The sequence below is a fragment of the Lissotriton helveticus genome, chromosome 1_1 (genome assembly GCF_964261635.1).
Source record: "Lissotriton helveticus chromosome 1_1, aLisHel1.1, whole genome shotgun sequence".
NCBI lineage: Eukaryota > Metazoa > Chordata > Amphibia > Caudata > Salamandridae > Lissotriton > Lissotriton helveticus.
The window spans coordinates 644,746,793-644,762,137 of record NC_136057.1 but is presented as its reverse complement, the minus strand read 5'-3'; the positions used below and the strand labels follow the sequence as shown (position 1 = coordinate 644,762,137).

At 43.4% G+C, this 15,345-nt stretch overlaps 1 protein-coding gene across 1 annotated transcript in view; it reads left to right on the top strand.

The window, feature by feature from the left end:
- SEMA3C (semaphorin 3C) overlaps nt 1-15,345 on the top strand; it is a 740,455-nt gene that overhangs the window by 635,891 nt on the left and 89,219 nt on the right. Inside the window, exon 14 of the mRNA XM_078674175.1 lies at nt 10,412-10,453. Within this exon, the coding sequence (XP_078530301.1) occupies nt 10,412-10,453 (42 nt within the window). The remainder of the gene's footprint in view (nt 1-10,411; nt 10,454-15,345) is intronic.

The window sequence follows — 15,345 nt, the reverse complement described above, 5'->3', positions numbered from 1 at the left end:
CCTGACTGAATGCCCCCCCATGATGCACTGAGTTCATAATTAAGTATACATTCTTGATAATTGATACGTCATATTTCCTACTTAATTGATCTCTTAATGAACACCCAGGCCAACATTCCTTAATCTGTGAGCGAGCATATTTAAAATGTGAATGTAGCAAAAACACTTTAGGAGAAACATTGAGAGCCTGAATCATAGTTTTCTGTGAGGCGGTCTGATGCTCACCTAAGGAAATCCTGAGTACCCAGGATTAAACCATGTCTTCAATTTGTGAATTGAGCCATGCATTATTTTCTTTAAAAACATTCCTCTAAAACAACCTAATACAAGGTCGTTTTCCAGCAATTGAAGTGTTGCTACATGAAACTTTAGTGTACACCTACAAATGTTTGGTTATGTATGCCTTTATCCCTTGCTAGTTTATGCAAAAAAATACAAAGCCCATCAACAGGGGCAAGTAGCAGGTTTTGTAACGGCATTGTGTACAAGGGCCAAAAGATATGCTACTTCTGCAACTCCTATGATTTTTGTGAGATGACACCAATGGCGAAGTCTACACAGTCGCAAGTATTCATTTAATACCTGCCTTACATTGCATTTCTCAAGCTACGAAAATACACAAAGACAGCCAGTACAGCTCTTTGTAAGACAAGCACTTACTAATAAACTGATTATGCATAGTAGATAAACCCATTGGGTATATTTCTCTATGTTTCATCCTTGCCAAGAGCAGTGTCCTGAATTTACCTAACACAGTGCAAGTTTAGGAATGCTGGCCAGTATGTTGAGAATACTGCACTCAGAATATGGCTAAGCACCCATGCGGTCTGTATGGTTCTGGTTTTCTCATCCTCACGATCACACAAAGGGATGTTCTGTGATCTCCCTGGAGTGCCAGGCTTCGAGGGTTGTGGCGGGACTCTGGAATCCAGTGTGGAATGAAGGATGTCAAACCTAGTTTTCTTGTTTATTTACCAAAAGAATGGCACATCTTTCTGCAAAGCAGTGTGGACATGATTTATAACCTTCATTTTCCCAAGAAGGTGGTCTGTCCATACACAGTTATTCGAGGTTCCCAATTAAAGACCAAGTATGTTCTTTTCCTGTGATGTCAGTTCCTGTTTAGATCACATTCAATGGAGACAATCTAGTGAGTAAGATGCATTGTTTTTCATCACATTCTTCACTCCTTTCTTCTATTTTCTTCTTCATTCTTCTCTTGAAATTCTTCCTTGGCTCTTTTTTTACTCCTAATGTTAGGGGGACTGGTGACTGCCAATTTGTTTAGATTAACTCTTCATCTTTAATCAAGAGCTCCAAGATTGACATAGGAGGTTGTTTCCTCTTTGCAAGGGTTTCCTTCAAAGTGAGGCCCGGGTAAGGAGACAAATGACGCCTTTCAGGTACAATGTTCTGTGCAGAGTGATACTTTGGTTACAGTTAGGAGCCACACTTTCCTAAGGCGGTCAAGAGTTTGACGTAGCAAACCTTTTCAGCATTCAGTCCTTGACAAGTAAAAGACCCAACTGTCTCACTTTCTTCTGATGGGCAACCCTCTACACTGAAACTGATAACCTCGAGTGTTGATTTCATGGCAAAATCATATGCACAGTAACAGATGCAAACATTCTTTCAAAATCCAACCCCTCTTCACAGAAAACCACCTACTAAAGAAGAGCTCTGAATATCAAAAACCTTCACCACCACCACCCAGTCTATAACATGCTTAACTGATCATTATCTATGAGGATGCCCTACAATGAGAAGAAGCCTGTTGCACTCCAAGTGCCCCAACATGCAGTTCTTTAATATTAGTCCAAATATACAATTCTGCCCATCATTGAGGTATGTCTTAGATTTGGGTAAATTAGCCTTCTGGAAAAATGTCTCACTCGATTGATTGAACTGAGATATCATATGAACCTAGCAAATTTAAGAACACTGATATTATTCATCTACCCCAATGCTTGGAAAGGAATAGCTACTGCAATTTCTGGATTTTGTAGATTCACAGGCACTCAGTTCCAAAATGTCTTAAGAGACTTTACTCTTTTAGCTAGTGGTGTGTGAAATTTGTGTAGTTTGTTTTTGCATAATTAAATGAAATTGCAAGAAAGTTATACAAAATTATTTGTAATTACGCAAAAAAATTAAATATGGAATTAGTGTGAAATGCATTCTTGTGTCCATTTTGGATATGAGGAGGAATTTTGCACAAAATATAGTACAAAATACACAAGTGGCGTGCGCAACAGCTGCTTGTGTTCTGGCCTTTTGCATTGTTGCCATGTGTTAGCGCTAAGACTTTTGCCAGTAACACACAACGTGGCATAATATTATATAATTTCAGTAATTTCCAGTTACAAGGCAATCACAAAATATCCAAAATTATGCAAGTTTATGTCAGCATAAATTAAATTTCATTCGGGTGTACTTTTTGCTGGCTTCTCTTTGGGACATTACATTAACAATTTTATCAAAGAATTAAATGTGATGCACCTAAGCAATAAATTACCTTAGCACTCTGACAAACTAGCCATATTGTACACCTAACTTTAACCAAAGTTTTAACTGCCATCATATAAGGGGATTATGTAACTATATTGCGGTTAACTAATCTACCAATGAAAATATTGCATCCACTACATTCTCTGCTGGTATATGATCATGGTAAGTATATATTTGCCTTTTTTAACTTCACATCCACTTACAATGATATATAATGGTATGTTCAATGCAGTAGATTCAGTCTATTTGAAGGCCAATATTTAGACCACAGTATAATGGTAGAAGACATCATGATGGGATTGCTGCCTTTAGTTTTGTCCTAACTCTAACGGCTGGATTTCTTAAAATTTACTTTTTATTAGTTAAATTATTAAAGAAGCATTCAGTAACAACAGACATTACAACACCTAATACTAGCCCAATAAAAGTCTAAAAGGCCTAATTTTAATCCTGTGAAAAGCTTCTTGTTAACTTGGCACAAACGTTAGTTGGGCGTTGGCAATGACCATGTAAAAGAAAGAATCCTATATGAATTACTAAAGCAAGTTGGACCACAGATAAGTTCCACATCCTCCAAAATGAGATTTTCACTATTTCTAAGACAATACATAGGTTCACAAGCTATCCAGCATAAGCTCTTAAATACCTTTTCTCAAGAACTCTGACATAGAACAGCATTCTTATGACACAGTTCTGGTAACCATCATCTGCACTTGCAATTGGCTCCTAAATTATGAGCGATTGCAATTGAGAAATTGAAGTTCTTTATTCAAAGTGCACAGAGGCAGCAGAGAAGCTATGAATGCAATATTTTCACCTGTACTACGGCCTTACCTTCAGAACAGCTGAGTGTATCAATTGTGTTTTCCATAGTCATACATGCCAACCCTAACGATTCAGGTGGGAGACTACCAATTTCAAGGCTTGTCTCCGGCCTCCCGATTCCTGTATGCTAAAACACGACTCCTCTGTGGGCTCCAGTTAATAGGGATTAGTCTTGTGTCTCGGACTGTGCACTGTGAGTAACCTGCTCCTGCAGGCCACTGCACAACATTTATTATCAGGCTCTCTTTGGCTGCCATTGTGCTTGCTCTGTGCTCCTGACAGGTAAGAAAAACAAAAACTTATATTTGCATTTATGATAGCCGATCCTGTGACAGCACACTTCCAAATCCCATTCATGACAATAACCAGATTCAGGCCTCAATAGAAATCAATGGAGGAAATACATTCTCCTGATTATTTTTTGAAATTTCCCTCTTTTCTCGTCTAAAAGGTTGGCACTGTATGCACAGCAGCAAACATCTCGTCTTCTGTCCAGCTCAGAGTGTTTTTAGGTCTCGGCTAGCGTAGGCTGCGCACATGCGCAGTCTCGCTGGCGAGATTTATTGTCTCTGAGTAGCGAGGTTAAGCCCCGCCCCTCCTCTCCATTGGCTGGCCTCCTTAACTGCGGCCAGCCATTGGAGAAGAGGTTACAGTGACGACATTCTTTCCATCTAAGCCCCGTCCTTTTCGGATTGGGGGGGCGCATTTTTGACATTCTTTCTACCTAGTGACGTTCTCAGTCAAAAACACGCCCCCAGTCTGAAAAGGACGGGGCTTAGATAGAAAGAAGAACCATTTGTCTGTAAGCCCCGTCCTTTTCAGACTGGGGGCGTGTTTTTGACTGTTGTTTACATCCTAGAAAGAAAGTCAAAAACACCCCCCCAATCTTAAAAGGACGGGGCTTACAGACAAATGGCGAGCGCTTGTTGTTCTTCGATGCAAAAATCGGTATGTTTACGTTGCAAAGTCCAGACTAGTAAGAAAACATGTAATATATCACAAACTAACTTGTGTTGTTATTCGAAGCAAAAATCGGTACGTTTATGTTGCAAAGTCCAGACTAGTAAGAAAACATGTAATATATCACAAACTAACTCGTGTTGTTCTTCGAAGCAAAAATCAGTACGTTTACGTTGCAAAGGCCAGACTAGTAAGAAAGCATGTAATATATCACAAACTAACTCATTTATTCATGTTCGTTTCAAACAAATGAACTTTCTTCGCGTATTAATAACAGATCAGAGATCTGCATTAGCCGCGACTATTCCTAGTTGAGGTTATGTTGGGGGCGCACTAGTCCAACATGGCCGCTTCCGACGTACGGCATCTATCTCACGTTGCACGCACCAGCCCTCTTGCATGTCTTTCTTCTATGTCCATTCCGTATACCAGCTGACTGGAAGTGGGTGCCGCGTGAGGTCATGCACCGGCTGTCCGGCGGAGCCAAGATGGCACCTATGGCTGCGAAGGTGAAGCAGGACATGCCACCCCCTGGGGGTACGGCTCCATCGACTACAAGAGGCACCTGCCTCAGAGGGGGCTCTCCGGTATGTTAAGGAGACATCCAGGATTTGAATAGAGGGGAAGTGGCGGCAAAGGTGACCACCTCTCCTCAGAATGGTCGCTATATCCAGTCCTGAACTTAAGTGTGGGAACGCAGTTTACGCTATCACACCTTTTACAATTTTCTGAAAGTGCACAACCTTCATGTATGCAATGACAGAGAGAATAGGTCACACTGGGTCCCTGCGTGGACACCTGCTACAGGCCACTTTTTGCCATTCTGACATTTGTAGTCCTGCTGTGTTTTTATGATAAGCTGTAAAAGATACCATAAGAAACGACTGCAAGATCCGCTACACACATGAACGGCAACTCTCTGCTGCACTTGAAGTTTAGCAAATGTCACACAGCATTATAGAAGAGGGGGTACAGCAAGATCTGACACGAGAGCACTGCACCCTACAGCGAGGTTTTAACGATGATCTCTGCCTATCGGGTCCCCCTGGGCTCTTTAGGGAGAGCAACGAGCAGCGCCAGCATGTGAGAGCCCTGGCTGTGCCAAGCTGTAGGTGTTTCTGTGTGTGTGTGTGTGTATGTGTATATGTGTGTGTACAACCATGAGTCCGTGTGTGTGCAAAATGTAGGTGTGTCAGTGTTTGTGAAGTTGCATGAGCGTGCCGGTGTGCAAGTATGGGTGTGTGCACAGGTGTCAGCGTGTGATTAAGTGGTGGGTGTGAGTGTCGTCTGTGTGCAAGTTGTGAGTGTGTCCGTAAGTTGTGTGTGTCTGCATGCGTATAAGCACGAGTCAGTGTGTGCAAAAGTTATGGTGTGTGTGCAAGTTGTGTGTGCGTGGAAGTATGAGTGTGTGCATGTGTGTCAGTATGTGTGCAAGTTGTGTGTGAGTGTCAGTGTGTGTGTAAGCACGAGTCCGCATGTGTGCAAGGTGTGGTGTGTGTGCGAGCCTCCTGCGCTGTGTGTCTCTGGGCCTCGGCAGACCACGGCTGTTCCGAAGTCCAGGCGAGGAATGCGCTCTCTTCCCATATCCTCAGCCAGCCTCCTCTGTCACTCCCTCCCACTCCCTCCTCCTGCAGCCTCTCCCTCCCCAGGGACAGCGGCCCGCCCCTGGCCCTTCCACAGCCCGCCCCACATCACCCAGCATCCCCCATCACTGCTCCCCACCAATAGTGCATTTAATTCTTCGCGTTACTACGATCGATGCTGGCCTGGACTGTGCGCTCGTTATGTTTTTAGTGTGAACATCTTATTTACTTTTGTGATTTCATATAGCGCTAACATGGACCGGAGGCATCAGAGCGCTTTACAGTAAAGCAGAACATGTGAATAACAACTAGACCTGGCCTTTGCGTAACTGATTAGTTGCCCACATGACTCACATTACTCCTGACCTGTGCTGTATCTGCTCTGTGTTCCTTTGAACATTACCGACAAGGCCTCACTTTCTATCATTTATTTTTAACAATAATAGCCAGTAACCCCCCCAGATTTCTACTGATATAAATAACACAATTATTACTGCCCAGTACAACACCTTTGCAAATACATTTTGTGAAATTTTGGCCAGTAGGTCACATATTTTTAGTTTATATGAACAATATTGACTGGTAAGGACCAGGGCACGACTGACAAGCACACAAGCATGACAAAGGTTTGTGCAGCTGTGTACGAGGACAGTGTGCTCCCGTTGGTGTGTGCGACTGTGCAGTGAGGACACTGTGCTCCCGTTAGTGTGTGCATGAGGGTAGTCAGTGGGCGCGCACGCTGGTGAGCTCAATCTAGGGTCACACATGCGGGTCTGTGAGTCTGTCCATCCATGGAGCAGTGCACTCAGAAGAGGTGTGTGTGTTTGTGTTATTGTTGGTGCGGGTTTGTGAACTATGCGAGTAGATTCGGCTACGGCGTGCCTGGGTGACTGATTGCATGTAGTGATTGTAGGGGTGATGTCTGGATGGGTCTGTGGGTCGGTGTGTCTGGGTGAGTATGTGATAGGTCGGTGAGTCTGTGGCACAACAGTGTGTGTATATGGGTCTGTGGTAGGTCGGTGTGTCTGGAGGGGTCTGTGGTAGGTCGGTGTGTTTTGGTGACTTTGTAGCACAGCAGTGTGTCTAGATGAGTCTGTGGTAGGTCTGTGTGTCTAGAGGGGTATGTTATATGTGGGTGAGTCTGTGGCATGCCGGTGCAAGTCTCTCGTGGTTCGGTGTGTCTGGATGTGGCTTGCTGTGCCTGTAGTGTGAGAGACAGCATTGTGTGTACGAAAGACAGCAGTGTGTGTGTGAGAAACAGCAGTGTGTGTGAGAGCGACAGCAGTGTGAGAGACAGCAGTGTGTGAGTTCTAAGGAGAGACAGCAGTGTGAGAGACACAGCAGTGTGAGAGAGACAGCAGTGTGAGAGACAGCAGTGTGAGAGACCTTTTATTATGTTTTGGTTTTGGCATTGTTATTTGCAATGTCAATAGCTCAAACTCGCGTAAATACGCGACCTATTGCATTGCAAATGCAATAGGTCTCGCATTTGCGAGAGATTAAGCTATTGGCATTACAATGCCATTTATTTATCTGTTTTCAAAACCAACACATAAATGAAAAGTTTGTAATTTACAATGCCAAAAGCTCTAACTTTTGCAAAGGCGAGATCGTTGCATTGTAAATGCTTGTTATGCCTGGTAGCTGCAATCTGTTAGTAATGCAGTTGTGTGAGATGTGCTAAGCTGTTAGCCTAAATTGAGATAATGCAGTGGATGGAAAGTTAAACGTTATTTTGATCGGGTATAGAAGGTAATTTATAGAAGTTTTGAGATACTGAGAGTTGTCTCTCAGTTGCCTGAAGTCAGCCTGAAGTCAGGGCTCAGGCAGAAGGGAATTTAAAGGCATTTTTTAGTGTAAGGCGTTTTGAGAACAGAAGGTGGTGTGGCTGTGCTTTTAGGGGCAGGCTGGTGTATCCTCAAGTACCCAGCATACGTGTTTCATGTTGACCCATAGTCCTGAATTTCATGAACTGTGGAGTACGGGGTGTGAACTGCGGGAAATATCCTTTACAACGAAACTTTTACAACGCACTACCATTACGACGCAACTTTTACAACGCAAACCATTACAACGCATAGCGCTGGGGGGCGCTCTAGGATAGGGAATGTATTTAATATACTATCCAACACCTTCCCTACTATCCACGGGGACTGGAGTTGGAATAGTAAATGAAATAAAACACTATCCAGCGCCTAAAAGCACTATGCGTTGTAATGGTATGCGATATAAAAACCGCGTTGTAAAGGCATGCGATGTAAAAGTATGCGTTGTAACGTCATACATCCGTGAACTGCACATAGGAACATTTCTTTCCCCAGCCCAGGGCCGGACTGGTTATTCCGACACTGGCATTTCCCGAAGTGGCTGTAGGTTAGGGGCTGGTTTCAGAGTGGAGCAGACTGTCATGAACCACCCATTCTCGTATGGCCCCCAGCTGGTTTGCCATCATTGTTTTAGTTTACAGACTGGCCCATCACAGCCTTTTTTGCGCATTCCTGAGAGGAACAACGCATGTAACAAGTGCTATATACGCAGTCGTGTGTGTATGAGGCACAAACACAAGGGTGATGTTGAAAGATAAACGCAAAGAAAAGAAACATAGTTTAGGGCTTACACTAATGAGTCAAACTTTCACTACAACTCTCAGTCAATACGGTGTACTCTGAAATCTGCTTGTTCCGCATCCCCATATGTACTGAGCACAACATTACACACTAGGGTGTCTATGTACACCCAGTTTTCAATCATTAATTGCATTGTCTACACATGCACATTATATCTGTGCCCAAAAGCAGCGGTGTAGCTTGGGTGGGGCTACGGTGGTAGTTGTCCCGGGTGGAAAATTCTAAGGGGTGCAAAATTTGAAAAGAAAAAAAATTGGCTACCTCTCTTGGCTCCGATTTTGTTTCTTTTAAAATGTTGCGCCCGGTGCGTGTTAGGGGGCACAATACTTGCCTTGCACCAGGTGCTTGCAATGCACGCTTCGTCGCTTCCCAAAAGGCACCTAATCATAGACTGGGAAAAAGATTTTGTGGCTGGGTTTATTAAATTTAGTTGTCTCTTGATGCAGTGCAACCACTAAAATTGAGAACTGTCCCAAACTTATAAAATGGTATTCACAAAAATACAGCAATTACCTATTTTTAATCATTGGCAAACACAAATTATGCATTGGACAATTAAGGCCTAATGTGGAAAGGCATTTCTTTGTTCTCCCATATCTGCTATTTAATGTAGACACTAATATCCCAGATTAATTCCAAAGAACTAAACGTGCCTGGGAGGATTAGTGAAGTGTATGTCTTTTTAGGGACGACGCATTGGGAGTTCCTGTTCTCAGATAAGGTGTTCATCCCATATGAGGTGTTCGGTGATGCTCGCGGATTATCTCGGCTGACAGGTAAACATTGGCTCACCCCCACGGGTGCTAATGTTTAAGAGTTCGTAGAATGCCCGGCTCAGGGAGGTTACCAAAGCGCACCTCAGCAAGAGCCTTCAAGCAGCTGATAAAGTGAGTGCTGATGACGGGCTGACTTACCAAGGCATTGGCAATGAATGCATTGTCGGGCTCATGGTGTGAGCCGGCTGTCACTGCGTCCACCACATGCTGACAAATAGACTAGCAGAGAAGAGCTGCAAGCCAGACCTACGGCAGAAGAAGAAGGCACTTTTGTAAAGATAAAGGCCTAATATTTTGAGGTTCTCTGTTTAAAATTAATTTCTCTGAGTTTTTGTGGCTCAAACGACGTGGCTAAGGAATAGATTTCATTATGAAGGAACCCCAAGTTCTTCAAAAGTACGTGGTAGGTGCCTGTAACCGGACACAGACAATACCAAAATCTTTATTGAAAAATAGTGGTATTAAGATGCAAAAGGCACTTTAACTGCTACTACTATCTTTACTTAATGTTCTCCTTTTTTTCTCCCAAAATGTGAAGGGTGTCTAACTCCACGCTTAAAGTGGAAGCTCGTTTCGTGATGGCACCATTGTGACAATTGCTTTTAATTTTCCATACGTTTCTGTCAAATGTTTTCCTGCGGGGTGACAGTAGTAAAAGCAAATTCATAATATGTCGTACTTGTAATATTTTGTGCCCTACACATGCTCCATCTAAGGATGTACTGAAAATAAAGGACATGTATGCAAACGCACTGTTTCACCACCATGAAGTATCCCTTTCCTTCCACATCAAATAGTAGACACCGGCCAAAGTGGCCTCCTAATTCCAGAATATGACTACCACTGTCCAAGGGGTTTTCAATCCGAATGCTTTATTAATTTAATACATGTTGATACCAGTACCCTTTGTTTATTTTTTATGGATTCTGTTCAGGGTACATACTCTGAAATTCTAATTTAGCATTAAATTACTTTCTTCTCACTGGCTATCTCACTCAAATACCAACCTCCCCCCTCTGTGTAAGTAGAGAGGCAAATACACCTGTGCCGCGGAAAATGGTAAAACGTGATAGCATGAATCATGGTACATTCTACCTTTTTTTATATAATGTATTTTTGTTTTTTCTTTTAGAATCATGCCCCCATAACCACAATGAAGATTTCATCTAAAAAGGTAAAGATAATCTTTTGTTATGATATTAATTTATCTTCTCCAGGTTTAAACCAAGACAAACGAGACACATTAAGATATATTTCTAAGATATTTTGCTGCGACTAATTGAGTATTGTTGCTTCTGTGTGTTTGTGAATGTCTAGCAGCCCAATTCAGAGATAGAGGTCGAAGCCTAGTGTGACTAAAGGGAATCTGTGGCAAAACTTTAAAGGGACCTTCCAGTGAATGATGTCACAATGTGACTCAAAGCCCAAGCTAACATCACCAAAGAAAGGAACATCAAACAAAGGAACATTCTAGAATGTTTATTGTTGGTGACTGTTAGATGTCGGACTAGGTAAAAAAAACAGGGTTTTTTTTAGTGGAAGGCTCCTTTAATATGGGAAGAAGCACTAGAATATGTGCTATATACGCAGTCGTGTGGATATGAGGCGCAAACACAAGGGTGACGTTGAAAGATAAGCACAAAAAAAAGAAACATAGTTTAGGGTTTACACTAATGAGTCAAATTGCATACTTAACTATACATGGCCAGAACTCCTACAAGTATTAACGTATTATACTGTTAGGCTTATGTTTTACTCAAAGCAGCCACTGTTTCCAGAAAACACTGGCCGCATCCTCAGTTATTTGTGACTTAAAGTGCATGCTGTGAACCAGGTATAAATACAGAACCCACTTTATGATAATATTTATATTTTTCTTATACATGCAAGGACAAAAATATTTAGTGCCCCCAAGAACGAAAGATATTACAGCAAGACATTTCTCAAATCTTAAAAATAGTCCCAGATTGTGGGTGCGTAAATAACACATTTAGCCACAGTCTTCTTGACTGACAATTGATATAAAAAATACGTCTTTTTGGCGATGCATATTCAAGTGGCGTTAAGAGAAATGTTATGTCTAGCATGGTTAGACTGAACGAATCAACGGTGGAATTGTATTTGTGTTGCAGTGTTTACAAAAGCAGCTTTCATAACGATGCTGTGTGCTCAGCATCAGTTTCTGGTAGTTGTATCTTAGGAACACTAGAAAAATATACTACACTGCCTCCAGTTAAGCGAAGATCCCCTCATAGCGTATCATTTGTTTAAAACCCACTCTCACTGCATTGCATTCAAGAATTAGTAACTCAAAATATTCCACTGCATCAAATGTATACTATCCTATCACACTGTGCTCTATATACTTTGAGGCACTAAATCAGCAAACCACAACCCAATTTCTACGAACAGTAAGACAATCCTATTGAACACACCCCATTACACTGAAGCCTAGGAATACTTAATGGTAGAAATGGGGGTGCAAAGTCTAACACTTACCAACTATATTACACCTCAGGGACACTCAAAACCCACATTGCGCTTCACCCTTTGCTGTATTACCACTCCCTACTGCGTCTGTTATAGGAATACTACACCACTTTTCTGCATGCATCAGAGCCACTATCTAAAGTCATGTTTACGTCACCTGAGATTAAATGTAGTTACTCCTACAGACACATCAGAGGCCCTAGTATGAGCAGGCCATTCACTTTTTTTGTGTGTAACTCGTTTATGGCAGATGTATTTGTATCTCTGTTCTCACACACACTTAGGACCTAATTACGATGTCGGTCGGTAAGCCTCTGACCGCTCATTGGGGCTTACCGAACGACATGGTAGGTTTACATTCCGTCTACCAAATTATAATGTCGGCAGTCGGAGTGTAAACTGGCCGGGGAAAGTGACTGGGTTCCGACAGGTTCAAGGAGCTCGTCGGCCTGTCAGAAGTCACACATAATCCCTTAAGGGACGGCGTTCCCGCCGTTGAGATAATGATGTCGGTTTCTAACAGCCTTCCCATATTGGCCTTTCTGACATGGAATGGCTGTCACATAGTGACTCTGGGGGCCCTAGCAGGGTCCCCTTCTCCCCTGGCCCTCTGGTTGAGGCCCTGGGGGGCACCCTTCACAACCCTGCACCATGCTACGCTTTGCAGAGATGTGCAAAAACTTCCATTTTACAATGGTAGTATGTGCTGTGGCCGGGTTCAGACCACCCCACAAGCTCCCATTGTAAAATGAAGTTTGCGACCGCACCATGTGTGGTCGCATCCTAATACGGTATGTGGAACCACCGACCTATGGTCGGGCGGTTCTCTCAACGAAATGGGGCAAGCGCAAATCCACCCAACATCGTAATGAGGGCCATAGTTGTGGACTCTGCACGTCTCCTTTGACTTTAGAGGCACATGCTCTCATTTACCCTTTTCAATATCCTTTCTTCTATTATGCACTGATGATGCTGTGAATAGCACTGTGGTGCCTTTACAAAGCAGAACTATAGGCAAAGCAAAACTAAATCTGCTTTCAAAAACATTTCTCCATCAGCCCCTTTCTCTCTGCTGTTTCTGCAATCTCTCAATATCTGGATTACCTCCCTTAACCATGTTCATTTTCTAAACCTATTTGCATTTTAACCTATCTGCCAATGACATCTGTAAAAATAAGTATAAAAAATGACTTACTGCCTCCGCTCTTACCCTCTATCATAAAAACACTAAGCATGCCCGTAAATCCCATATAGCCCTCAAACTTAGCCAAGCCAAAAACACCCCTAAAGTCATGTATCAAATTCTGAAAACTTTCACCAACCCCAAAGCTTGCGAATCAGAGGAAGACCTCTCCCAAGTGCTATGTGATAATATAAGTGACCACTTCATACAGAAAATTGATACCATATACAACAAAATCGCCGCAACCAGAACCCCCCTTCTGCAGACACCTCCACGGCCCCCCTCTGTAGCCCCACACTCAAAACAAAAACAATGTTGAATTTCCCCCCTCTAACGCGAGAGGAAACAGAAACAATAATGGGAAAAATAAAATCCGGATCTCCGCTTGATATCATATATGCCAAGATCTCCACATCTCTTGCAAACCTACTATCTGACCCCATTTGTTCCATACTGAACCAATCTCTGGAGGAAGGACACCTACCTCCCTCATGGAAGGCGGCTAAATTGCCCACAAAGAATCTCTCGAATCTCCGCCCATCTCCCTCCTACCCTATTTGAGAAAAGTTCTGGAAAAGCACGGCAACAAACATCTATCCGACCATATCGAAGCGGCTGGCTACTTGGACCCGGCCCAATCGGGCTTATGACCAAAATATAGCACAGAATCAGCCCTAGTAGCCATTACCGATAACATCAGGCTTGCCCTAGATCAGAACCAGCCCACCCTCCTTGTGCTGTTAGACCTCTCCGCGGCTTTCGATATGGTTGGCCACCAGACTTTGCTCACGAGAATGAGGGAGGCAGGGATTGGGGGAGTGGCCCTGAAATGGATGGTCAGTTTCCTTTCTAACCCCTCTCAGACCATTAACCTTGGCCATTCTGGTCCAAATCACAAGAACTAACCAAGGGGGTGCCACAGGGATCATGCCTAAGCCCAACTATGTTCACCATCTACATAGCCCCCTTGGCAGCTCTATTAAGGGGCTATGGGTTCGTCCCACTATCTTACGCGGACGATACCCAGCTCACCTTCTCCTTCAGCAAAGCTTCTCAGACAGCCCAATCCACCTTCTCCTCCAGCATGTTGGCAATATTCCATTGGATGGAAAACAACTATCTCCAGCTGAATGCTGGGAAGTCAGAAGTCTTGCTCTTCTGAGCTGCCCCACTCCTATGGACTCCTTACTGGTGGCCTCTGGAACTGGGAAATGCCCCAACCCCGCTAACACAGCTAAGAACCTAGGAGTGTACCTCGAACAGACTCTCACCATGAAAAAGCACTTAACACATACTGTGGGCTCATGCTTTCACATACTGGGCCTACTGAGAAGAGCTTTCCCCTATCTTCCCGACTCCATTAGAAAGACCTTGACTCAGACCTTAATAATGAGTAAGCTACATTACTGCAATGCCCTATTGATCACAGCCAACGAGTCCCCATTAAACCGCCTTCAGATGATACAAAATACTGCAGCTCGCCTGGTCTTATATGCCCCCCACAGATCAGCCTCACGCCCTCTCCTACACCAACTACATTGGTTGCCCATTCAACAGCGTGTGAAGTTTAAGATCTGTTGTCTAACCCACAAAGAAATATGGGGAAATGAACCATCCTACCTGGCAGAGAGGCTTCACCACTACACCCCCATCGGGCTCTGTGCTCAAGCTCCAAATCCCTTCTCAAAATCCCCAGAATAAAAAAAACACGGATTGGAGGCAAGTCCTTCTCTTACCAAGCCCCACTCATATGGAATCAACTCCCTCTCGCCTTAAGGCAATGTCCGGACCACCGGAAATTTAGGAAAACCTTGAAAACAGCTCTGTTTCCAGTTTAGCCCACTGCCGCTGTTTCTGCTGCATCTCCCAAGCACTGAGATGCCCTCCTGAGGGTGATTCAAGAGCTATACAAGACAAAAATCAAATCAGACAAATCATCTTGTATGCTACAATTCTTGCAAAAATGCACTGCCTTTTTATTAGGTCTCAGCTAAAGATACCCTTATCGGTCTTTTGGCAAGATCTATTATTTAGAGTGGGCTTAGTGCCAGCCCCTTGCCCATGATTGGTTGGTTTTGTTGTCTTAGTTGTGTGCTCGATTCAATGACTTTCCTCCCTACTCTTGTTTTTTTTCTGTCAAGAGTATTTCAGTCTCAAAGCGCCCTGATAAGATGAGTTACATCCCCCACTGCTCACTTGAGGGGATTTTTTTTAGGTCTAACTAGAGATAGCCTTAGCAGTCTAGTAGACCACATTTTATCAATACATGAAAAAATAAACAGTATTTACACGTACAAAGTAGTACAGCAAGGGTGACCCTGTCCTCAGGCAGGTCGCTCTCCTCGTCGCACAGCTCCACCAGGGCTTCTGTATGCCTCTGCTGCCTGTCACCT